Source organism: Eptatretus burgeri, chromosome 10 (genome assembly GCF_056783735.1).
Source record: "Eptatretus burgeri isolate ZD-2024b chromosome 10, Ebu_testis_v1, whole genome shotgun sequence".
NCBI classification, from domain to species: Eukaryota; Metazoa; Chordata; class Myxini; order Myxiniformes; family Myxinidae; genus Eptatretus; species Eptatretus burgeri.
In genome coordinates this window covers 70,668,147-70,695,751 of record NC_140970.1, presented here as the reverse complement: position 1 = coordinate 70,695,751, position 27,605 = coordinate 70,668,147, and the positions used below count along the sequence as shown (strand labels likewise).

Genomic DNA, 27,605 nt, shown 5'->3' with positions numbered 1-27,605 from the left:
GACCTCTCATTCGTCGTCCCCATCTCCTGGCCGCTTCTTCTTCTTCCGAATCTGAATCATCTCCCTCCAGCCCCCATTTTCTCCAACCCTTATTCTTTCTTTGGTCTGCTACTTTGTCGAGCAACACCATTTGCAACACTTCGTCTTTCATTTTTGCCTTTGCGTTCTCCCGTTCTTCCGCTCGGTCCATACATTGATCAGCTGCTATACAAATCTCACTTGCTTTCTTGCCCTGCCAACCTAACAGTACATACTTCAATTGTTTTTTAATTTGAGGTCTAAGTCCTTCCATTACGAAATTAGTGACCGTTCGCTCCGGTATGTCTGCTTCAACTTGAAACCCCCCATATTGTAAGAGTGTCAACATTAATCTATCCATAAACTCGAATTCCCGCTCCCCTTGACGTTGCTTTGTTTCATAGATTTTATCCCAATCTAATGCTGGTGGTCGCAAGGCCTTCTCAATCTCCTCATACAGGCGCCCTCGCTTATCTCGCCGATCTGCTTCGGTGCAAACTGCTGGTTCGTCTGCTGTCCACTCGGCAGCTTCTCGAGCTCTCTTCCACACATATGGAGACAACACTGCTTGACATAGCACTCCAATGTCACTGTGGGTGCATCGATGTGCTGCAACCCACTGCGTTATTAAATTCCTTACTGCTCCTGCATTTCCCCTCTGATCTAATACTCTCTCCTTCATTGATCTTAATTCAATTTCTTTAAATGGTCGATACACTGACTGAGCCTGCACCCCTGGTCCCGCTGGAGTTATTTCCTGAACCGGGAAAGCAGAGGCTGTGGCCATCAGCCCCATACTTTCAAGGTTCGGATACAATCTTGGTGTGTTATTAACATATGCAGATGAATCACCTTCATTATTTACCTGAGCTTCCCGTCCTTGTACTTCAATCTCAGAGGCTTTTACCGAGGCAGGAGCAATTCCAATCACTGGTGGTTGCATCTCTTTTACCTGTGTTTCTAGTTTTAATAGTTTCTGTTTCACCAAATTTCTAGCTACTTCACTTATTTGTAAGGCCTCCTCTTCCCACAATTTCCATGCTTCAAGATCTGGCTCTGGTTTTAATTTATCACTTGTCCGTTGTTCTAATCGACATGCCAAGTTATTGATAATTTCGGCTTTTAAAGAGCCCCATCTTGGGAATGGGCATTGGTCTTCCTTTGTCCATTTATGCCATAATGCCAATTGGGTACATGACTTGACTCCATATTTCCATACATCATTTCTGCCACGGTATTCGTGGGTGGGGCATTATTCAATTTCAGTTTTGATGTTTTATTTCCCATTTTCCTTGCTTATTTCTAGAGTGTTCTTGGACTGGTCAGTGTTTTGCCTGGGGTGGTCTCGGGTTGGGTTGAGTGTCTTTCACACCTTCCCACGAACCCTCACACTCCCTTGCACACGTTCCACGTCCTCAATCTCCCACAGAAATACCTTGTCTTGGAGATTTCTCAGATTACCCTCCCAGGCTTATACCTTACAATCTCCCCTTTAGACACTGTTCTCCAGGGATTTCTGAGATGAGCCTGTAAGCATCACCTGCAACCCCCCCTGCGAACACTTAACCCCCTGGGGGGTACCCTTCTTTTTTGATGCGCACAAAGCTCTCTCTTTTCTCGTTCTTTTAAGATAAGTACAGATCACAAAGAGCAACGAACTTGTATGTCCCGGTGCGAGAAAAAGAGGCAGTTCTTACCTTATCTTTAAGCCGGCCAGCTGCTGTCCTCTTTTTGTCTCACCAAGCAAGAAGTTCCCCTCTTTTGCTCTGTTTTTACCCCCTTGCCAACTACGCCAAAATGTCGAGATCAGGGTCTGCAATCAAGCAATGACTACACCAATCGTCGTAGAGAAGAGGTTTAATGCGCATCAAAAGTGTACACGAGAGTAGAAAGGCACAGAATACCTACAGTATACCAGCCCAGTCAAAACTCTGGCCCGCAAGCAGTTTGGTTTACTTTATATATACTTTTCCTGCTCATCTGGTTTCTTTGAAAGTAACAACACCCCAGCAAATATTCTCTCCTGGCCTGACAAAGCATTTATCTTTTCACAAGCAAGAAGATCTGTTATTGATCAGGCAGATCTTTATCACAATATATATATATATATATATATATATTATCGTCTCATTCTGCTACAAGATGTTCCCCTTTGAACTATACCAAGACAGTGCTGATTTATAATTGGGCTTCTCTGAGCCCAAGGCTCAAAGAATGTTGTTACAAGGGCCAACAAGAAAGCCAGATGTTCAGCTGCACGACAAAGAGACAGAGAAAGAGACACAGAGAGACACAGAGACAGAGACAGAGACAGAGAGAGAGAGAGACACAGAGACAGAGACAGAGACAGAGAGAGAGAGAGACACAGAGACAGAGACAGAGACAGAGAGAGAGAGACACAGAGACAGAGACACAGAGACAGAGAGACAGAGACACAGAGACACAGAGACACAGAGACACAGAGACACAGAGAGACACAGAGACACAGAGACACAGAGACACAGAGACGCAGAGGCAGAGAGGGAGAGACGCAGAGACGCAGAGACGCAGAGACGCAGAGACGCAGAGACGCAGAGACGCAGAGACACAGAGAGACACAGAGAGACACAGAGAGACACAGAGAGACACAGAGAGACACAGAGAGACACAGAGAGACACAGAGAGACACAGAGAGACAGAGAGAGACAGAGAGACAGAGAGACAGAGAGACAGAGAGACAGAGAGACAGAGAGACAGAGAGACAGAGAGACAGAGAGACAGAGAGACAGAGAGACAGAGAGACACAGAGAGACACAGAGAGACACAGAGAGACACAGAGAGACACAGAGAGACACAGAGAGACACAGAGAGACACAGAGAGACACAGAGAGACACAGAGAGACACAGAGAGACACAGAGAGACACAGAGACACAGAGACACAGAGACACAGAGACACAGAGACACAGAGACACAGAGACACAGAGACACAGAGACACAGAGACACAGAGACACAGAGACACAGAGACACAGAGACACAGAGACACAGAGACACAGAGACACAGAGACACAGAGACACAGAGACACAGAGACACAGAGACACAGAGACACAGAGACACAGAGACACAGAGACACAGAGACACAGAGACACAGAGACACAGAGACACAGAGACACAGAGACACAGAGACACAGAGACACAGAGACACAGAGACACAGAGACACAGAGACACAGAGACACAGAGACACAGAGACACAGAGACACAGAGACACAGAGACACAGAGACACAGAGACACAGAGACACAGAGACACAGAGACACAGAGACACAGAGACACAGAGACACAGAGACAGAGAGACAGAGAGACAGAGAGACAGAGAGACAGAGAGACAGAGAGACAGAGAGACACAGAGACACAGAGACACAGAGACACAGAGACACAGAGACACAGAGACACAGAGACACAGAGACACAGAGACACAGAGACACAGAGACACAGAGACACAGAGACACAGAGACACAGAGACACAGAGACACAGAGAGAGAGAGAGAGAGAGAGAGAGAGAGAGAGAGAGAGAGAGAGAGAGAGAGAGAGAGAGAGAGCCGACTGGCTTTGATTACCAACAGTCAAAAATGGTAGCTTACTGAGAGCATTTTAAATGCTTTGGCTTCCTCAATTAAATGCTACATTCAATTTTAAGAAAAGGTAATCCTGTTAAATTGGCTGCTTTCATCTTGGGAGCTGTTCAACAGCTCCATATATATATATATATAGGGGGGGGGGGTAATAGTAGGGCTAAGAAGTTTGTGAGACTGAACTTCTTCAAGTGGGTTGTTAATGAAATAGATGGGCGCACCTGATAACCATTTTGGAGAGAAAGAGTGAGAGTGTTCGATTTCTCAGGATTAAAATATATAATCCAATTGTTTGACCATCTTGTGATTCTATCAAGGCCTGAAGCGAGGGAAGAGGCTGCTGTCTGCCTATTTGAAGGAGAGATATCATGGCATAGGGTGGAGTCATCAGCAAAGACATGGAGAATTTTCAAGAGTAAGAGAGATCGTTGATGAAGATTAGAACACTGCCTTTGGACACTCCAGCCTTGGCAGGGAGAGAAGAGAGAATTCCATTGAGAGCCACAATAGCCCAGGAGCATTAAGTGAAGAACACCGAGAAACATGGAAAAAAAAATTCAGAAAGCTGATTTTTTTTTCAGGGATGGTTCTCTGACATCTCCTGAGTAAAAGTGCATAAAATCCCGAAAAATCCCGTTTGTGCGAAACGCGTGGGAACGCGAAATCCAAGATGGCCGCCGTTTCGCAAATTCCGTCAACCGGAAATCAGCTAATATCACATATGGTCATGTAATACATGATTTTAGGGGTTTTAAGGTATGAGGAATTCATTAGTGATGTCCTTTTTAAATTCTAAAGTCATTATAACCCTCTAAATCGAAATTTTGGTAAATTTATTACAAAAAAGGCATCGGCAATGATCCGTCAGTCATCTTCAACATAGATTAGTCCATCATGACACCAATAGTACTGTAATATATTCTTTTCAATGTTTCTGATGCATTATATAATTACACATTATACTATATTTCCATTAGAACCCACACCAACTGTTCTCATGGTAACTCACAAGCATGAGAATTACATGAGAACTCGTGAAAATCTTATGTGAAATGACATTTCCAAATGAGAATTTGATGAGGTCACATGTGAAATGAAAATAGTGTTGGAATTATCATGACTTCTCCCATTATAATCTTATTCAAACACAGTTATACTATTTTAAAAGGTAAATGGAAGGATGCACATACAATCATATGGTCATTGATGATAACTTTGCCAGAGAATTTGAAAAAGTTAAAAATGAAATTGATCGTGCTTTCTTATCGTATCAAATGATTCCATTTAACTTTATTCATCGTCACTGTTGTTACCATCAAGTGGATATGCATTAGTGCAGTTCTGCCCAATGCATGTCGAGCACATGGCTGAACAGTCCAGACCAGCTTTGCGGCATGAACACTGTTTCCCGCAACCGGTTTTACACCGACATGACACCATGCATAATACAGAATCAGATGCAGGTGGTCTGTCTGTGTAGATTGGGATGAGCATGTCATCATTGCATTCCCAACCCCAGTCAATTGCCTGTAAGGAGTTGCCCAACCATTCCTGCACAGCATAGTAGGCCCAATAAGCATGATATCTCATAGCTGCAGATGTGGGAGGTAAGCTCTCAAGTTGAAATGATGCAGAAGATGAGGATTTCTTCTTTCGAGTCTTTTTCGTCATTTGCAGGTATGATAAAAATCGGCAGTTGTCAAGGGACACACACACACACGCACGTCTCGTTCGCATTATATAACTTTAAGACAAACATTTCCCCAGCCCTGGCAATTTGTTCATGAGTAGCATCATTTGCCTTGAAAATATTAAGGAATTTGCAGTCCTTATTCTGTAACACATTTAAGGCTGTCTTTTTACCCACTTTGTACATTGCAGAAACATAACAGTATCACACCCTGTGATAGCATGGGAGACAAGCAGATGGTCCCTAACACTCACATGCAAAGCCTCTCTGATACAGTCTGTGCTATAAATGGCATTATTTACATATTGCATGTACAAGTTTGGACAAGATCTGTCGATCAGCATAAACAATAAGTCTGTACCTTTTCCCACCAGAATAACTGGACGATCACATCCCTCGGCAAGCTCGATAGCTGAGTTACAAATGAGGAAATCTGCATCTGCTTGGCTTTGTCGGCATGTTACACCATTACGGGTTAAAGAAGCCATCAGAGCAGAGATAAATCCAGCTTTGTTCTTGTAGTTGCCAAGAAAAGAAGGCTGGCTACAAGCCACCGACATTTCAAGTTCAAACACAATATCCGGAGATACATTTTTGCCAGTTATACGACGGCATTGCTCGACAAACTTAGTGGACATAGAGCGTTCACCATAGCCATCAAAACACGCAATAGCTTCATTTCCATGGTTGTTGACTACATATGAAACATTCATTAATAACATCGTTATATGTACAGTCCTTGGGCCACAGTACACTATGTAACAGATGTCCTCCATCAACAACACGGAGAGCATTTTGAAACTCTCCGGCACACATAGGGTTAACATAGGATTTCAGGGCATCTGCGAGAACACTTGTGGCAGTCTTGCGCATCACAGCACTCTCAAAAAGGGATGGCGGGTGCTTGGTGAACTCATATGTGAGGTGAACTTTAATTTCTTCACGTTTACGTATGACACACGTGACACGAAGGAAGAGGGAAATGGGATCAATCTCCACACGGCACCCACGGACTTCAGCACTATTGGTGGCAGCACCGATGGATATCACTTTATCGTTCCTCTTGAGCTTGGCATCTGCATAGTTCTTGCCAGTGAGTTCATTAGCAGCCAACTCCCCCAGTGCAATCGCATGATCTGCATTGGCTGTTGCGGGAGCAACAATGCCTGTGGAAATGCAGACTTACCTGTCCTTGTATTCACCCTTGTAGATGAATGGTGAATGCTGGGCAAGGTAATCTTTAAACCTCGTCAAGTGAAGACCATCACGGGCTGTTGAGGTAAGGCGTAGGTCCTTGTGCTGATCGGTGGTGTTGGAGTGCACACCACTGAAGATCTCCAGAGACTCATAAATTGGAACAGTTTGTGGAATTATGTGCACCACTTTTGATTCGGTGCTCAGTGTGACACCACGACCATGGGCTAGACCTCCTCGAGACTTAAGCATCCTCATCAGTACTTGTTCGATTGTTTGGTCTGTGAAATTCCCAGACCTGAAGCGGTTACTTCTCCGGACGGTCCAGTATCCCTCTGATGTGTACTTGGCAAATTCTTTCTTGACCATTTTCGTCTTCAACTGCTTCATTTGATCCAGATAAAGTCTGGATGACTTTGCATATGCAGTATGCCCACCAGCATGGAGAACGGGTATCATTTTGGTGATACAATATAAATGCGGCTCCCAATCTCCACTGCGCTCTGCATGGATGAAAAGCAGTAGGATTCTAACCATTTTTAGCAATTCAATCCATAACTTCCCTGTCCTGCTGCTCAAAGCTTCGTCCTGCTGGAGATCGTCCATTATCTGCGAGAGCTGTGTGACGGCATGTTCTTCGGCAAGAACTTCTGGGAGACGCGTGTGTTTGAGCAGCATGTCGTGTAGGGATTTTACCTTTTTCAGGTTTACTCCACTCAAACAGTTTGGGGTTTCAAGCAAGTGAGCAACAAGGGAAGCTGCTGATAGCATGTGGGCACGCAATGCTCGAGCATATGCATGGCCTGTGAGCATATGATTTACTGAGTTATGTGCATAAACAGTTTCCCACTGGTTTCTCAGTCCACTGTCACTCATATGACCCACAGACCCTAAATAGGACATGACTAAATGGAACCCACCTAGCCTAACGAAAATGTTTGTGAGGTCAGGAGATGACGTGACTATATCAGCAGCCTTTATATACAGGGGCTGGTCAAAGGTCACTGGAACTGCACCCAGCTTGTACTTCACTGAGCAGTTTTGTACAAAGGAAAAGGCAGAGTACAGTGTATCTGGCTGAGTGGGTTCATGATTAACAAACGGGAGGATGTCAATTCTACGAACTTCAAACTTTCCCTGGCAAACGGTTTGATTAAAGCCACTCCATGATGGACAATAAGCTATATCATCAGTCACAAAATAACTTGCCAGCCACATGTCATCCAGCTTAATTGCTGCCTTTAGACCAGGGGGATTAGGGTTTGGGGGTAATAGTGGTCCAATCGATACCCGCTTCAGACCAGGAACTGCTGGTTTTCTGTACCGTTTAAGGGCTATTTCTCCAAAGTTTCCAACATTGATAGAGCTCCTGGTACTGGTTGAGCGGGGTCCCTCAGGCTCAACGTCGTCGCCAGCTGGAGTTTTGCATGCAATACCGCCCAATGCATGCCAAGTATGGTGCCCAGCCAAAGTACGGATATCAATGTCAGCATTATCGAGAGCAAAGTTAAGAAGCGATCCCTCCCAGTCCTACTCCTTCTCTGTTGTTGGAAGTAATGCATCATAAAGTCGCAACACCTCTCGATAGTCATCCGCAAAAGACATGTTACTTAGCATATCGACAAGCTCACGAGACTCAAGATTAGTGTTGATGTACACAGCTATCGCCAACAGAATAGGCGATACAAACGATCTTGGACGAGCAGCAGCTGTTATACCATGTGATGAGCTAAGTACATGACGTTCACATTTATTGCCTTTTATCAGGTGTGATAAAAACCTTAATAAAAGTGTAGATACCATATTATCACTACTCTTTAAATCTGAAAACTTGGGATAATGAGACGCATCATATCGCATTGACCGCATCTGATCCTCGATTAGAGTTCCTGCCATGTCTACTATGTTCTCAGCTGTTAATCCTGTTGCTTTGTAACTATCTCTAAGTATTCTACTTACTTCATCTAAAAATGTGTAAATGGTCTCTTTTCCATGTTCACTGGTTATTATGAGGTTATCACCATAATGTTCCTGGAGTTTCGTTTTCAGATGTTTAGCTGTGTAACACTCTCTATTGGCAGAGAACTTTTGCATGAGTTTTTCGAGATCAATGATCGAGTACTGATGGATATCACTAGAATCTATGTCTTCACAAAGTTTTTCGAAAGCTCGCTGTTTTAAATCATCCACAGAACCAGAGGGGCGTCCCTTCAGCTTCTTTTCAAAAGCACAGGTTTTGTGGAATTGAACTTGGCAGTGATGATGATATTTAGCCTCAGCTGCTACAAGATCCCCAACGTTCTGGACTCTGATGTGAACTTCTTTACCCCAAGTATCATCTCGTTCTAGTGCTTTGGCTATGATGGATGAGAGGAGTTCTGTTGTTTCTGCACTGTATGGGCGTAGCCCGAGTCGCGGTTGGCGGTGGTCACGTGGTTGGGGCTTCATATGTCACGACTCGCCCACTGGGGACTTGTAGCACGAGCAGCGTCGGAAGCAGCATGTACTGTCATTAGCAGTGGCCTGTAGGTCGTGTGCCTGTAGAGTGCATCGAGTACGTAATAAAGCGGAGTTACGGGCATCCGACGCCCACACTCTCGCTCATGGCAATAAAGCAGGGTTGTGCTATCCCCTGGCTCGTGTCTGCCTGTTCGCACCTCTACCACGACATTACAGTTTGGCGACGAGTCTGTTTCGGATCGACGTGTGCGGAGTGCCTGGTTCTCATCGATATTGGCTTGGAGTCATTGCCGGAGCAATTGGATTGCAGTGTGCGCGGAGCACCGAGAAAATTAGCGCAGCTCGCGCGGTTTGAGTTCGACCACGTGGCGAGGAGCCCAGGGAAGCGCATCGCGAGTTTCACACGGCCGCACGCACAGTCTTCGGTGCGGGTCGAGTCCTGCAGCCAGACGTCTCGCCGGCGCCTGCGAGTCACGTCGAGTGAACGACGGCCACGCTCGGAGTTCATTTTATTTCTGCTATGCAAGCCTCGGGAATGGTTTCTGCAATGCCATGGCTAAAGGACGAGGACATTAAAGTTCAACTCAGAAGCGGCGTCGGCTGTCGCACAGACTCCGAGAGATGTCCGGAGTCTTGATGGCCGGTGCGCGGCAGATGATCTGAAGGTCAGCGCGATGTATCAAGCGCACACGGCCGCACGCACAGTCTTCGGTGCGGGTCGTGACCGAACCTTGCGACGCAGCCAGTCGGACGGCGGTCTGAACACTCGGGGGCGTCTATGGTGTGTGTGTGCCGAGGGTCATTGCCCATCATAACGGTCATGAATGGCAGTGTGTGAAGCGACCCCTACGTCCTGGGTTGCGACCTACTGCCGGTACGGTGTTTTGTGCATGGCGTACACTTTTACGCCCCGGGTCGAGTCGTGCAGCCTGGGCATAGCGATCCCGGCGACCCGGAGCAGGAGATGTTGCCGATGTTGAACCTGTTTTCAATTGGTCCGAAGGTGACAAGACCAATGACAGTGGAGGTCGAGATGATCGGGGCACCGAACGTGTTTCAAGCTGTTACCATGGCTGCAGTGTCGATCATGGGTGAACGGGCCGCGCGTGACCTTCGCGGTGTTCACCTGTTCAAGACGACCTTTTCGCTGTGCACGTACACCGGCGAAGTGATTGCACCACTTGCTGTGACAGACATCTTGGTGGTCTACCAAGGTCAAAGCTCCCTACTCTCATTGTTTGTGGTACGAGGGGAGGGGCCCGCCCTTTTTGGCCGGGACTGGCTGGCTCGCCTCAGGCTAGACTGGATGGCGCCAGCTGGTGGCCTTGGACGGCCAGGCACGGGGGAGGAGGAAGAGGTTCCTGTTTCAGAGTTCGTACCTCCAGGTGCACCTGTGCCTCCTTCGGGGCACGTACCTCCGTTTGGGCACGGGCCTCCCTCGAGACCCGAGGGCGAGGTTCCGGCGACGGGAGCCGCGACGATGCAGCATGGGCTGCCGTTCATTGCTTCCTGCGACGATGATGTACGGGTCTGGAGCAACGGGGGCCATGCCAGCAGCGACGGGCTCTCACGCTCCCGCTGCACTCATGAAACAGTGCACACCCGTGTCGTGCAGGCGATTTCAGCGGGGGATTGGAGCGAGCCGGTCGCGTTCAAGAAGTTCGCGGAACGCGACCATCGACGGTGTCCTCTGCGACGTTTGGATGGGGACCTGCACGCAAGTCACCTCAACGTCGTGACAACCAAGGGGCGGACACACGATGTGATTCATGAATTGCTAATTGTTGTGTGTTTGATTCTCACTGCACGAGTGATTCAATTTAGCATTGTTAAAGCAAATGCCGACAGTCTGCGTGTGAGCATAATATGTTTGGTTGAGATCAATCAATGGGATAACCGATATGATGTGAAGGACTTGCGGACGATCATTGCGAATAAAGAGGTCTTTCTGATCTCCAGCTGCGAGGGCAGTCCACGGTTCGCTACCCTCTCAGGTGTGGGAATTATACTGGGAGAACGCGCTGTACGTGAAGGGGAGGTTGCATCAGGGCAGACGATGTTTTTGCTGTTGTATGACACCGATACGTCTCCAGGCTACACTGATCGTCCAATCGGACGTGCATTGAGATCTCGGCTGGATTTGATGCGTGGTTTTGTTATGAGATTGGTGGTGCGGCCGCTGGCTAATTGTCGGTTCGACTTGCACGTGGCACGACGGCACTGTTCAGCGTCACCCCCATCCCTGATATGGCCAAGGTCAGATGTGCCTGGCGCCATGGAGCGCAAACCTCTGGTCTCGCCAAGGTCAGCCGCGCTGGCGCCGCGGGGCTTGCAGGCTCGAGGTGTTTACCTGATTCGGTCCTGTCTGAGGGAGATGTGCCAGCTTGTCGACCGGGGGCGTTTGATGGAGCCGGGGGAGGTTCGCTTGGAGGTCATCGCGACCTCGCCGGAAGGCATGTAGGCATGAGTTGCCTGGGGGCACTTCTGCTGCGTAGTGATGCTGTGCTTCCCAACTTGCTTCTTTATATCTTTAACACGGCCAGGGTTTTGTGGTCTGCAGCCATCGTTGGGTTCGTCGTGCAACTCAGTACTCGAGCGCCTGTCCACTGCATTTTGGGATTCAACTCGAAAGGATGAATGCTGTGCCAGGTTAACGCAGCGGCATTGGGGTTGCAGGTTGTGCCGATGAAGCACGTTTTCTTTTGTGCCGTCTCATCTGGGTTTGCTTCACGGCCACATGATTAATGCCATTTTTGGCTCTGGTTGCTTTCTGTGTTGTGGTGCCTATGATTTTTGATTAATGTCGTTTTGTTCCGCTTTGTTTTTTGTATGCCGTAGTTTAATTTGCCGATTTTGCTTCTCATGATAATGGTCATTTTATACTCATGTTTTTAGTGGGGAGGAGTGTACTGTATGGGTGTAGCCCGAGTCGCGGTTGGTGGTGGTGGTCACGTGGTTGGGGCTTCATATGTCACGACTCGCCCACTGGGGACTTGTAGCACGAGTAGCGTCGGAAGCAGCATGTACTGTCATTAGCAGTGGCCTGTAGGTCGTGTGCCTGTAGAGTGCATCGAGTATGTAATAAAGCGGAGTTATGGGCATCCGACGCGCACACTCTCGCTCGTGGCAATAAAGCAGGGTTGTGCTATCCCCTGGCTCGTGTCTGCCTGTTCGCACCTTTACCACGACATTACAGTTTCAGCCTTGTGGATATATTCACGTTGATTTATAGCTAGCTTATTATTCTGATCAGTGTCCATGTACTTTCCACAATATATGCAGTGTGTTTTGATATTAAAAGTGGGAACGTGGGAACGGCAAATAACTTTACTTTCTTGATCTCCATCATTATCATCACCTCCCATAGCCATGTTCTTGTGTTTTGTAACGTTAGAAGGTCGAGTGTAATTAGTTTTACAAGATATATGGGCTGGGATTGGAGGATGCTCTTGCAGAAGTTTTTTGTCAACCCCATCCTGGAGTTCCGCACTGATTTTTAGGATGTTGTCGAGTCCTTTTGTGGTAATTACGCTAGCTTCTGAGGTGATGACCTTGACACAGAGTCGACATATATCCTGGGCTGCCATCACGCTTTATTCATCTGAAACATAAAGAGAAGTATATGAGGGCAGGATAAAGACATTGTTTGAACCAAAATAAGGAGGCTCAATTGATACCACCAATTTTTAAAGTAATAAAATATGCCCATCGGTGTCAACACAGTAATGCTGGAAACCTACAAATCAACAAAAACAGTTTAGTCACATCCAACAAATATGACAATTGACATCCATTATATTCAATTGTCCGGTTAACATTGGTTGGTGTCATATGTATCCCATGCATGGATAATGCATTTGTACAAAATTTATTTTGTTCAACCGCTCACATGTCATGACCTTTCTATATTTAAAAAAGGGCCATGATATCAATTTTGATGGTATAAATGATGCTTTATATGGAAAAATAACATCGGGAATGGAATCGGGAGGGAATGAATTCCTCATACCTTGAAACCCCTAAGATCATGTATTACGTGACCATATGTGATATTAGCTGATTTCCGGCTGACGGAATTAGCGAAACGGTGGCCATCTTGGATTTCGCGTTCCCACGCGTTTTGCACAAACGGGATTTTTCGGGATTTTATGCACTTTTACTCAGGAGATAACAGAGAACTATCCCTGAAAAAAATCAGCTTTCTGCATTTTTTTTTCCATCCCTATACTAATGCTCCTGGACTACACGATGGGAAGAGAGGAGAGGAAGTCAGTAATCCAAGAGTGGAGTTGACATTGGATGCCAAAGGCAGAGTTTGGAGAGCAAAGCGGGCAGGATGTGAGTCTGCAAGGATGTCGAGAGCCAGCAGGGGCCCTGGAGCAAACAACCTCACAGGCCCCTCCTCCCCCCTCCACCATTTCTCTATGTCTTTTGTAACTTTCTTATTTTTAAAGAACTTCAACCCTATAATGATGCATGGAATGGATACCTGGGTACCCGAGCATCACATTTTTGCGATAAAATTTTGTGTGAAAGGTTTTTCAAAGTGATATTCTGTGTGTTCCTCCATTAATATGTGCGCTATCATATACGACGTTATTCTGATATAACACTTTCTAGAACAATGCACATAATGAAGTGAGGACGAGCCAATGAGCATTTTTTCTGTACCGTTTTAAAAAAAAATTACAGGAGAAGCTCAGGGCATCATTGGAGGCCTATTGACGGACCCTAGGCCAGTGTTGAGGGTTTCCAGAAATCTCTCTACCTTCACAGGTTAAAAAAAAAAAGACAGAGGCAATGAGCAGTTGGGTGTGACCGAGTCGGGTAGGTACAGCGGGTGAGGTGATGTGGACAAGATTTGAAAATAAACACAGGATTGAGGCATTCATCCTTCTCATGATTAGAGTTGGCTGTGGTGCAAGTTGAAGTGAGAGAGGGGAATATATTCTTCCCCCATTAACCATCCCAAACCTAACCCTCTATATTGTAGGTTATTGTTTCTTTTTCCCATTTCTTCAGTCTGTTGCTTCTTGCAACCGACTGTCTCTGTCACCTCACTCTTCCACGAGCCTCAATATCATACAGTATTGAAAAAAAATAAATAAAAAAAAGAGTTTAGTTTGGCTTTAAAATTGCATCTGACTGAATAATACTTTTATAAAGATCTCATGAATGTCCTGCAGATCATGGATGAAGTACGAGCAGGCATCAAATATGCACTTCAAACTGACTCTCGTTGGGCATTGGCGGTCAGCGGCACAGGCCATGCGGCCATGGAGGCAGCCCTGGGCAACCTACTGGAGGATGGAGAACGGGTGCTCATTGCTTCACATGGCATTTGGGGACAAAGAGCTTCTGATATTGCTGATAGGCTTGGTAGGCAACTCATTTGAAGTAATGTTGTGGCTCGGCAAGAGTTCTTTTCTATCTAAAAAGTTGGGAATGAAGACACAAGGAGGGCATTTCGTCAATTATTGCTTTGCCGTATTCAGTTTCCTTTTACTTCGGTTATACATTGCAACGAAAAGATTGTGTAATGGTAATTCAAAGGTAACAAACACCTTTTGCTGCAAAAATCGATGTGAAGTGCAATTAACCTGACTTGACTTATTTTAAGACATTCCTCAACTATTTGTTGGAACTTCTCCCATCTGGGTGTTGTCTTCATGCCAGGAGGTAGAGAAAGCCAATGGCAAGTATGCGTGCATTTCAAAGCACCTGCTTTCAAGTTATCACTGAAACCTGAATGTAACACATACAGTATGCTCCTTGAGTGAAAAAACATGGACATCATGCATTGATATATGTGGAGTGCGGGACAATCACAACTCTTTTTATTCAAGCTGTACCTCGTCATCAAGTGAGACTTATTTTGGAGTCCCCATCTCCCACAAGCCCTTATTCTATTGAATTTAAGGTCGAAGGAATAGCTCGGTTTACACACTTCCAATGGCGATCGAGTTCTGTGTGATATTACAAATTGCTATGGAGATTCCACAAAATTACTGTTCGATATGAGTGATAAGTCACACTGCTGATGATCCAGGTGGATATTTAATCAGGCACTCAATAAGTTCGATAAATTATTCATACATGTACATCTGACGACATGTGCCACACTCTTGCACAGAGTCTTGGTGCTGCCAAAGCCGTTTCTTGGCACAGGGAAGGATTGCCATTACCTTGTCAGTAGTAGTCAGGGAAGGAATTTGGAATTTGGCCAGGGTACTGATAGTTTGCCTACTCTCTGCGAAGGATACATTGTGATCTTCAACATCCACCAACTCATTCTGGTAGATAGGATGCACAGTTTAATGTCAATCTGAGGGACAGCACACACATTTATGTCTCACCCTGCCTGCGAGACACCAGGGTGAGTTTATAGCTGGGCTGAGATTTGAACTCGGGCAAGAGAGCTAAGAGGCAAGTGTGCATCGCTTGAGGCTATCCCACTCGCCCTCAACAAATATGCACGCGCGCGCACGCACGCACGCACAGTGGGAGCAGGCACGGATATTGGGAGGTGGGGAGTGGGGGAAAGGGAGGAGGGAGCAAGCACTCGTTATAGGGGTAGCATGGTGGAACATCCAGGGAGGGACGGGTAAGTTCCCCAACCACACCACTGGCTCAGCTCTTAAACAACGACAACAACTTAACGGTCTCTGACTTAAATGGCTCGTTTCAAGTGAACTCCTTTGACTGGTCTAATTCACTGCACCTTCTGCCAGCATCCATGTGTGGTCTCTTATCCCCTCCCTAGTGACCATGCCTCATGCCTTAAAGATTCATTGACTTATGGGCTTGCACTGGTGAATGAGGTGGAACATTGCCGCTGATGTGGTAATTAGAAAGGTTCCACTAAATCATATGCACAGTCATATAAATCACAAAATGCCTCTATACAAAATTATTCACTTATATGCAATGAAAAAAAAGACAAGACAAAGGCAAATTTAACAGTGTACTTAGCGGAGAAGACTGGACGAGAGCAGAAGTTCCTCCAAGCTGGTCATCACTTCAGCATTTGGCCGAACTTGGGGCAACAAGGATGTGGGCCCCTTTGATAAGAACAACCATGAGGAAGCTGACACATTGATGATATGTCTTGCAGTATCTGCAACAAGATGAAACCCAGGAGATGTACAAATACCATTTATCTCACCTGACACAGATGTTCTGGTCCTGGCCAAAGACGATGATGATTTGTTGTCAATGAACACCTCCATCTCCATGGCATCAAATGTTTTACAGATCCAACCATTCTGGGAGATCCTAGGTCCAGAAAAGGCGAAGGCTTTGCCTGCATTGCATGCTTTCTCTGGTGCAGCCAATGTACACATGCTTTCTCTGGTGCTGACAACACTGGGAGGTTTGCAGGAGTAGGGAAGTCTACGTGGTTCAAGATATTCCTAGGAGCTGAAGATAACATCATCAAGGCTCCGAGGATGACATCTGATGACACAGAAGTGATAGAAGAGCTGCAGACAAACTTGGCAGGATTTGTGTGTGCTGCCTCCTGCCCAAAAGGAATTCAAATCCGATGCATTCCAGAGCTGCGATGCCACCTGTTCTGCAAAAACATGGCAGAGAGTGACAAGCTACCACCTAGACTTGGTATCCTCAAACAACACATCCTGAGCGTACATGTGCAGGCTCGAGTTTGGGGACAAGCAAGAACTGCCAAGTAAGTTCCACTGGATCCATTGCAGAATGGCCACTAAAAGGACGATGATGAACAGCTGAAGCTGACCACCGTTGATATTCCTCCAGCATCCAAGGCTATGATAGAGATGGTGAGATACCAGTGCAAGGAAGACTGTTCCTCACAAAGATGTTATTGCCGGTCAAAGAACTTGCGGTGCACCGACATCGGCATGTGTACCACACAGTATGAACATGAAGAAGACTCATTCTTTGCAAACCGTGAATCGGATGATAGAACAAATTTCATCTTTGTATGCGATATTGCCAGCTTTATGATTAAATGGAGAAAAAAAAAAGTCTTTTCTATCGAATATCTTTCTTTCCCTTATACTTAGCTGTTAGTACTTAGTCCTGCTGGATCCCATGTCCCTTAAAAAGTATGTTTCGCCACCATAAGCACTCGGCTACGTGGATTAGAAGGAGAGATATTTGGAAAATTGATTTTTCAATAGTGGCCATTTTGAAAATCCAAGATGGCCACCGTAGAGACGTTAAAAAAAAATGTAAACATTGGTTTTTATGTTCAGTGTATCCCAATATTTCCATAAAATGTATATTATAGTAAATCTCCACAAAAAGAGAACGAAACTTTTGATCTGCACATTATGAACCGGACGATTTCCATACAAGCCATTCCCTAATTGTTTCCATGGGTTTTTGTGAACCTCTCCTTCAAAATTTCGAAGCATAGCGTGCACGTGGGGATTAGATACTTCTGACTCAGATACATATTTGGAACCCGTATAAATTGATTTCAAGTAACCCCCATCCTTTTTGCACGGAAACTGTATTTGATGGAACTTGTACCCCAATATAGCCTGGTGTTGGCTACGCAGTTAAGGTGGCTGGCTTGGGACCTAAGGGTCCTGAATTTGAGCCCCTGCTGGCTGTTGACTTAACACCAGGTGGGGTTTACTCAGCCAATCATCCTTCCGAGGCCGGCAAAATGAGTACCAGTGTACTGGGGTCATTACCAATCGGGGTAACCTGCATTGGAGCGGCGACCCATCCAGGACCACACTCCTCGTTGATAAAACTGCCTCGGCAGCCCCATGCACCTTTACTTCAACAAACCTTTATTATGAGAATTATGGAGAACACAGATTTATAAAACTAGAAGCACCCGCTCCCTACAGGAGCGACCAGGGTGATTATGTTATCATTATTCAAACGTGTAATTCAAAACACCTCAATGCACAGGAAAAAAACATGGACTGCATTGTTAAGGGTGGAAGCCCTCTCCCACCAGGAGCGGCACCACACGATACTTTCTTGATGTAGCCGTATCACCTGAGATCACTCCATTTTATGGTGACAGTGTTAGGACGTGATGAAAGTACAGGTATTGGCAGCATCAATGATTGGCGATTTTGTGAAATCAAAGCTTTGTTTGATATACAAAACATTTCAAATAGGTGTCACATTTCATCGAGTATTTCTAAAAATAAAAACGAAAAACCAGCAAATGACCCAAATCCATGGATCATATGCATGTAGTAAAAGTCTCGTCACCGTGTAACCTCTGCCTTGGTTTATCTTGGGCTAATCTCATTTCCAAGATGGCCTCCAAAATCCAAATAAAGTCTCGGCACCTTCTGCCGTGTCAACTTCTTCCTGGACTCAGGAGTTACCCAAAGCATTGTTATGCATGCCTTTTTTTTTCTCAACAATGAAGACGAGAGAATGTTGGAACCATCTGAAACATATTGATGCTGAAATGCAAGGGTTTGAACCATTTGATGTCTTTCAAGTTGATGGGAAGACTGAAGGTCTGCTTTTTACACACTTTTTGTAACTTTTATTTCAGCTCGTTCGAGAACTTGCTCCTTTTCCTTTTTAGGGATTTATTCTGAATATTATTTTTAATTCTTTTGCTCTGTCAAATCAAGCAAAGCAATGACTCACACCTTCCATTGCTTCCTTCCCAATAACATATATTGTCTTGCTTGGATATTGTTGCAACTCATGATCTAAAAACATTTTACTAATCGAGAATTTGAGTTATTTCATCGTTACAAGAGAGTCACGCAATCTCAAAAAATGTTTCATTCAAAATGTCATCTTTTCTTTCTCTCCTCCACGTCCAGGAGCCGATGTATGCATAATGCCAAAGGATGCTGGGAAATACTTCAGTCTATGTGATATCGAAAAGGTGAGAGTCCATTATCTTATGAGCATGCTCACCAAATTGATGGCATAGACACACGTCTATTCGCATTTAATTGCAGTTCGTATACAAGGCAGTCACACAGTCATGGTTAGGGAATGACATTAAAACTGACATTGGCAAATATAAAATGGTTTTCAGATAAATTATCTACTTCCTGTTGCAAGCCATACATCATGAGATCTGAGATGTACTATACTAGTTAAAGAGCGATTGTATTACCTTAGCAGCGATAGTTCGTCTAGTCTTCAAGAAGGACACCGTGGGATCTTTAACATCCACAAAATGATGCTGGCAGCCACGATGCCCAGTTTAACATCCATGTCAGGGACGGCATGACCATCAATGTCTCACCCTGCAAGCAAAACAAGATATAGCTGGGTCGGGATTCAAACTCAGGCTGGAGACAGTCCTGGAAGCCATATACTTCTCATTAAAAACACGTTCCATTAACCAGGGTGTTTTAATCGAGTTTTCGGGTCAGTTGATAGTGTTGTGACAATGAACCAAAACATTAAATAAATAATAAAAAAAATTTTTGAATGAATATACCTTTTGAGGACAAGGCAGTGACTCAAACTAAAAGTTATTGAATGCATTCCACTCACTTCAACAAGTGAGGAGGCCATCGTAAAAAAATAATGTCTGCACTTTGATAAAAATGATGGAAAGTTTTCTGTGTCCTCATGAAACTCAGACAGACAGGAACAGGAGGCTAGATGTCCCCAGCTTTGAAAGTTGGCATGTACTGGAATGCTAAACATATGTAGAGGAACAGAACAAGTCACTTTCTGGTCTTCTGGCTTAAAGATGGGCATACACTGATAACATGTTGTGTTGAGCACGTCTCTTGGGGTTGTCTGCAACTTTTATTCTACACAAAATGCATACTTCCAATGACCCAACTCTGTCCCTCGACTCACACAACTGAGCATGTAGTGGTAAAACCCCTGTACCTTTACCCAACTGCCAAAGGGACGGACACGTTGTGGTGAAATGGAACATGGGCAAACTTTCTACAGAAACACATATGTCATACAATAACTCGAACATTGTATACTCATTTTTTTTTATTTTTTTTTTTTACATCCAACACTGACAGCTCAATCAGTGATCATGATTCTGATTAATTATTCTAATGGTCATCTGCTTCAGGGGCATTGTAGAGGTCATGCACATGACAATTCAAGGCCTGTGTCTAAGCTTTGAAATGCCTCTTTTCAGGGCCTGCTGGAAAATCAACCCATATTGTTTTTTATCACACATGGAGAATCTTCCACCGGAGTTTTACAGCCGTTAGATGGAATTGGGGAGCTCTGTCACAGGTGTGTCTGTCCGTCACTGCTGTGCCCTTATTGATAACTTCGGATAAGAAAGCCATCCAGATTAGAGGATAGCAATATAGTCAGGAGTAGTTAACATTTAAGTGCAAAGGGATTATCACGATTATCACATAAAAAAAAAAAATTCACCTTTTGTCAAAAAATATTTTGTTAGCATGCGTCGAATGGTCAATCAAGCCGCCTCTGAAGCATTTTAAATCAATAAGCTCAGAAATAAATTTGATAATCCCAAAAGCCTTCTTGGATTATTTTACATCACAGCGGGCAGAAACATAATAATAATGAATGACATCATTATCATAGTCATCCACCTGACTGTATTCATATTACGATTATCGGCCTTTCATTTTAATAACAAGAGCTCAAGTGAGCACAATATACGCCTGAAAAAGTCTCTGTGACACACACACACACACACACACACACACACACACACACACACACACACACACACACACACACACACACACACACACACACACACACACACACACACACACACACACACACTTATATATTCAAACACGTCAATTTATGAAGAACAAGAAGGTATATACAGAATTGTGCTACTACATGGAAAACAGCATCCTGGTTGCCATGGCAACCACTTTAGATGACGAATGTATGTCGAGACACACCATCTCTACAGTCTGTACCTATGTACCAAATATGAAACGTGAAAGTTGAAAACTTTGGGAGTTAGAGTGCGGACAGGAACGGATGGACGGACAGACAGACAGAGACAGACGGATGGACGACCGGTATCACATAATACGCCCCGATATATATATATATATATATATATATATATATATATATATATATATATATATATATATATATATATATATATATATATATATATATATATATAGGGCATATAAAAATGAATTGGAAGAGGAAATGAAACCAAGAATGAATTTTTTTTTTTTTTTAACCAGAATCATTAACCGATAATAAGGAATTATTTTTCGCGTCAAATCCTTGGATGAATATATTTACCATTAAGCATTTTAAACAACTTCAGTGAATTTCCTCAGGTTTTCTGTGGAAGCAACCACGTCTTGCCTTTGAGTCAGTGATTGGCTGTGAGAATCTTGTGACGTATCGCAGCCAATCGCAACTCATAAAAGGCAACAGGGAGCTGCTGCCACACACACCAATGGAGTATTGTTACGTTTACAACCCCCATCCAACCACGAAAGCGCAGTTGAGGTGTCAATTGTAAATGACGGAGCAGTTAACTCCATGGATAGCCGGCTTAAGGCTCAATTTATACGCTGATGCACCTGAGTGGAGAATGCTACCGCCTGTCGCCGTCACTAACAAGTGGGTCAATTAGTGCACCGGACTCACCTATTAAAGACTTTGGTAAAGGTTTTAATATGCGAGGAAAGTGTGCAAATGGATAAACTCAAAGGAGATAAACGTCATAACAAGGTATCCATAGGGGAACCTTCAGATGAATCATGTTGTAGTGAACTAGAAGAGTTTGTAACATATAATAATGGACAAGTGAAATGGAGGGAGATATGATATGGCTTGGCTGTCGTCTCAAGTGAATGATCATTGGGATCAGACTTTGTGTCCATGCATTGGGGAAAATCTAAAGTGGGAAAATTCATCCCTTTAAATATGAATCGGGGCTATCTATATACAGTACATTTCATGTTCGCACAGGGAACGAGCATAACTCAGTCTTTGGGAGCTCGCTGCAAACATGCTTCGACCCTTTAAGTACTGAGAGGCTGTTGTGATGCCAAACAAGCCGATGGTTCCTTTAGGTGCATCGCAAACTGAGGTGTCCAAGACCATTAGCTTGGCCAGCTATGGGAGCAGGTGGTCTTTTTGCACGACTCGAGAGACAATGGAACGTGGAAAGAGTGCTTGGTAGTGGGATTGATTCGAGGATGTCTTTGTGTTTAGCATTCGCTGCATATGGTAGTTAGGGCCAGACCATCAGGCCCACTCCACCGTCACAGCCAGGTGACATCGAGCCAACCACTTGTCCCATTCCCGTAAGGGTATAGGGTGGGGAACTCCCTCCCTCTCTCTCAAAATACTGGCACCAATCTCGACCTGGCCCAAACAACAGCTCCTGGTGTGGGTGGCAAGTCAAACACGGTCCAATCCATATCGGTAATTAATCCTACTATAATTACAGAAGTGTCTGTTCATTTGATTTCTATGCACCCCTGATCCACTGGACGTTTTTGTAACGAGTTGAAAACTGGTAGATTCACTCAAGGGGTGAAGGGGAGGGTTCTTGGCATTAATAAAAAAAATAGTCCCAGAGGTTCAAGGTTGGGGGGGGGGAGGTGGTGGGTAGAGTACCTATATATAGAGAGTAGCGACATAGGGGGACCAGAATTTGATGGTCACGTGACACATGGGCGCCATTTTGTTTCACACTCTAGCGCCAAGCTACGCATCGAATCCAGATCTTCACCGAGTGAGCTCGGAGAGACCGAGTTTGAAACTGAGTGAAACTTTATTAGTCAAAATGACGGGTTGTTGCGCCTTTGGGTGCAGCAACAAATCTGAGAAGGGGTACAGGATGTATCGGTTTCTTTTTCAATTTCTGCATTTAAGCTTTTAGCCGTCGACAGTGCCTTTAGGCACGGCTCCCGGTATTGGAAGCATGTCATCATGTGACCCATATAAACTTTCAAGGACATCTAAGCTTTTAGAAGTTGTTATCTATGGAAAGAAGAGAAAATTCGTTGTTTTGATAAGTAATTTGATGAACAATTTTGGTATTTGTCTATTTCTTATGTTGACCAAAAACCAGTAAAGTTTTAGACTAAAAAAAGGGCAAAATAATGTACACATATGGACATTGACATGTATGGTATATAAGTCTTACTGTATATGCGTTGAATGTGTTACCATGGTAAAGATTATTGTAATAAGAATTATATCAATCATAGCAGCAATTGATATTATTATTGATTTATTTGATTTATAGCCTGTATGATTAAATTGGAACAAAAAATTACCTATAGAACCACTGCCCCCACGCCTGCCCCAAAAATGAAATGCTTTAAATTTGGGGGCCCTCTTTATGCATGCCGTTGATCTTATTTATTATCATAACCCCAGTAAGGATCAATGGTAGTCTGGGATGTTGGCATCTAGAAAGCTAACAATATGGGCAATCATTATTTAGCAACCCAATTAATTTACATATTTATCACTTAATTGCACATTCTTATGAAAATACACAATTTGTAATGAATTGTCTGTTTATTTGGTTACCATGGCAACACATTAGATGGGGTTTCATAAAAAAAAATCTAGCCTACAATCTCTGACCTTCATACTTTCATTTGGTGTATTTCCATTTTTATTCAGAATCATCAATCATGTAGTATTGTCTTGAAAACTTGCCGTCAAGTTGTTAATATTTCACCAAAATTAATTTTGCTGTAAACACTAATATATAACTAATCATGATATTACGTATTTATACACTTGAATTTGAAAATGTCTGCAGTGTATGAACAATACAGGTAACTCTGCATGCATGTAAGTCAGCCTTATTAAGTCGAATAATTATTCGCACAAGTTTAAACAAATTTTGAAACCGTATTATGCAAGACGTGTTATTTACCTTCTGTGAGGCAGATTTGTTCTACGTCGAACAGATTTCTGTGGTCCCAAGAGATTCAAGTTAAGCAGAGTTACCTGTACTTATAACTTGTAGCATTTCTTTATCGTTCATCATCTTGCAAATTGATGGAACACTGTTGACAGAAATAAAATAGCAAGTCAAACCTACTGCGATTTTTCATGGACTGTTTCTTCACAACATTGTACCAGTTGAATACTTAACATAAGCATTTTGACATGAACGTGCTTCATAGATTCATCCAATAATTGCATAGCAGGCCTGTGCAATTAACTATTCTTTACCCATAAAAAAGGGTCATTTCAATTGTTAAGATATTTTTGAAATCTGATACAATCATTTTGGCATAGTCACTTTTTGGTGTGTTTGAGAGCATGTTGGGTGGTAACTATGATGATAAATTACATGTAGGTATCGGTGTTTGTTGTTTTTGTTTGTTATGGGTGAGATGATAATGTGGTGAGATGAAAAAAGTAAAGATGGGTGAGGTGGGGAGGGATGGGTAGGGGCAGGTATGGATCAAATTGAGGCCCCAACTTAGGCCTATGGACTCGAGATTTTTATTTGGCTTGACTTCATGTCATAAGCCTACACAGGCCGAGTTTCTCCCAAATGTCTCGTTCTCTGGCAAACTTACTCTGAGTTTCCCGTGTAATGAGTACATGCATTTTAACATTTTATCACTTTCAACCCCATTGATTCTATAATCAAGATCTTTGGCCGAGTAAAACATGAGAATAAATATACATGTCCAGTGATGTATCCCACCCTCCTGATGTATTGCTTCATTCATGCATGCTGCTACGGCGGTAGCGCACGCACCGCGCGTTATCCAGAGTGAAACAAAATGGCGCCTATAGCTGAGTTGTCGCTACTCTCTATATATAGGTACTCTAGTGGTGGGCAGCCCCCAAATTCTCCATATCTAAATATGCATCATATAGCACCACTCCCATTAGGGGTAGGTATTACAAGTCATCTGGTCTGTAATTCTGGAGGAATTAACCAATCTTTAGGGATGGGTTCTTCACCAATTGCACTAACTCATCCCTGATTCTTCACAAACTCCTCTCTCCCTGGACCCAATTGCTCCGGCACTCTGTGTCTTTTGTACCTGAGAATGTGGAGAACGTTCTTTCAACCCTCGCATCCGATTCAGCAACTGGACCAAACGGCATCGGCTCACGTGTCCTAAAAACCTGCTCTGCTGCTCTTGCACATCTTCTCTACTCTTTACACCCTGTCATTTGCCCAAGGTCATCTTCCCATCTGTTTGGAAATCAGCCAACATCACTGCATTACATAAAAGGTGCAAAAACTGATCCGCTCAACGACAGACCTATCAGCTCACCTCCAAATCATCAGAAAGGTCATGTAATCCATCGTTGTAGTAGATATAAAATCCGTCCTTTTCTGCAGATACCTCATCTCAGATCAGCAATTTCTAATTAATAGACTTACTTACTGTCCAACTCATGTTCAAACAGTACGTAATTAATAGACAGACTCACATGGGTTGACCGAGACTTCACCTCAACAAAGGTTCACTGTCTGCTCGTTTTTCAGTTTTTATATATAGTATATATTGTTACTTGTCGACCTTAGGGCACTGCAGCACTGGTAACTTGGAGGGTGTCTCAGCAGAAATTTTTTTTTTTAAAAAGGATGACTGCACTCTTAGTGGGGTCTTCAGGGTGAAACGAAGATACGACAGGAGACAGAAAAGTAACTTTATAAGGAATATTTATTAATCACTAATGTCTACCTTAAAAACAATAATACTAATTAAATGTAACACTTAATGACTTTCCTAAAAATCCATAAATTAAAGAAGTACAAACATCACAGACGACAATGCAGCTACAAGTTAACTCAACTCTCAATGTGTCTGAAGCAAGCAGCTCGTATGAGAAACCCCAGCGGGTTATAAATGGGGGAAAGGTTGGCGGTGAGCACGGTTGAAAGGATCTAATCTGGAGAGTGCACGCCGGATGAAGCCGACTGGACAGTTGCATTTTACAAGTCCTCAGAAGGTGAAGTCCTCGTATCACCGAAGCATGGAGAAGAACCCGAGTCCACAGGTAAAGCTGCATCACAGATTATGAAGACAGGAATACCAAGCTGTGAAGGATGATGTGTTACTTGAAGGACAGGAGAGCTTGGAGGGAGGAATAAGCTCCGAGAGTATGCACTCTCAAAAATGGCACATAAATCACTCGACATGGTACCAACGAGGGTATGCAAGGAGCAGCTTTGAAAGCGACGCCGATATAAAAGCAGTGCAATGTCCGACGGGTAGGTTCCATGTGTAGAGGGAGTTCAGCGAAGAATACATCAGTGGGTACGATATAAGAAGCGAAGCTGAATATTGACCAATGCACAGTGGGTTGAAGTTGGTCCATTGTGGTCAGGGAATAGGTGAGCTACTGAACCCTCCCCGGTGTGCATACAGAAGACTACGATTCCTCCTTCACTGGGTAGGTCGGTTCCAAAATGATATGCACTACATGAAGCAGAGCCATGATAGCTCAGGAGAACGAACGTACGTTCTCGTTCTCGTTCTCGTTCTCGTTCTCGTTCTCGTTCTCTCTCTCTCTACTTGCTTCTCCTCAAGGTGTTATTTTTACTTAACAGCAAATGTAACCTTTTCCAAGCACAATTAAATAAATATACTGCTCCATAACAATATAAAGATATCAAGTGAATCAGATGAAAAATTGATGATTTATGTGACCTTGACCTTTGACCAAATGTTCTAAAAACAATAAGCGTCTTGTTTGTGACTACCTCCACCGGGTGGTTAAGTTTCATGAAAATCGGAGTAAAAAAGTGACCTTTATGTGATTGACATACAGACAAACAGACACAATAACAGACCAGATCAACCAATTTACTTGCGAATCTGATTTTGCAAGTAACAAACAGAGGTGAGTGAACACATAACCTTCGGTGGCGTAGGTAAAATTCGCAAAATCTGCATGAACACAAATGGGTGTGGATATCTTACTTCTAATAGCTGAACACCCATCACCCCACCCCCCCCCCCACCAACCCATAAATGTAACAGTATTTATTACGTTGCATCAACTGCATAATAATGAGGTTTTATTACCTCCGCCACCGAAGGTGAAGGAGGTTATGTTTTCACGCCTCTGTTTTAGTGGGGCAACTTAGCCAAATATAGCATAATAATTGTGCATTTTGTGAGGAAAGCACCAAATTTGGCACACTAGTAACCTATCATATTATGAGCAGATTTGGATATTGGGCCATCTCAAAATTTTGATGGCAGTGGAAAATGGCTGCCACAGCAATCAGCGGCTGAATTTGAGATGGCCCAATATCCAAATCTGCTCATAATATGATAGGCTACGAGTGTGCCAAATTTGGTGCTTTCCTCACAAAATGCACAATTGTTATGCTAAGTTGCCCCACTATTTGTTGCTTGCAAAAATCGAAGATTTTTGAAGTATATTTGGTTTATCGATTTTGTTTTTCTGCAAGTCTGTTTATCACTTACAGGTCACAATTTTAAACCGATCTTCACGAAACTTCACCACATTGTAGAGTTTGTCATAAGGAAGAAGTCTGTTGTTTGAGGTCAAAAGGTCAACATCGGTCAAAAGGTCAACAACTTGTGTGAGATTTCTAAAATCCTCAATTTACATGTGATCGACTTGAAATTTGAGAGGATTTATGTTTCAGGTCGCTGAATTCAACAAGCCAATTATTTTTGAGGTCAACATGGACCAAAAGGTCAACAACCAAGGTGGTGAATTCAACC

The 27,605-nt window shown here is 43.8% G+C and overlaps 1 protein-coding gene across 3 annotated transcripts in view; it reads left to right on the top strand.

Moving 5' to 3' along the window:
* Positions 1-27,605, top strand: part of AGXT (alanine--glyoxylate aminotransferase) — an 83,329-nt gene that overhangs the window by 26,579 nt on the left and 29,145 nt on the right. For all 3 annotated transcript variants that reach the window (XM_085898879.1, XM_085898878.1, XM_085898877.1), the window contains 3 exons: positions 14,160-14,352; positions 18,768-18,832; positions 20,072-20,172. In XM_085898879.1, coding sequence (XP_085755005.1) covers positions 14,163-14,352; positions 18,768-18,832; positions 20,072-20,172 — 356 coding nt within the window. In that variant the 5' untranslated portion in view covers positions 14,160-14,162. The remainder of the gene's footprint in view (positions 1-14,159; positions 14,353-18,767; positions 18,833-20,071; positions 20,173-27,605) is intronic.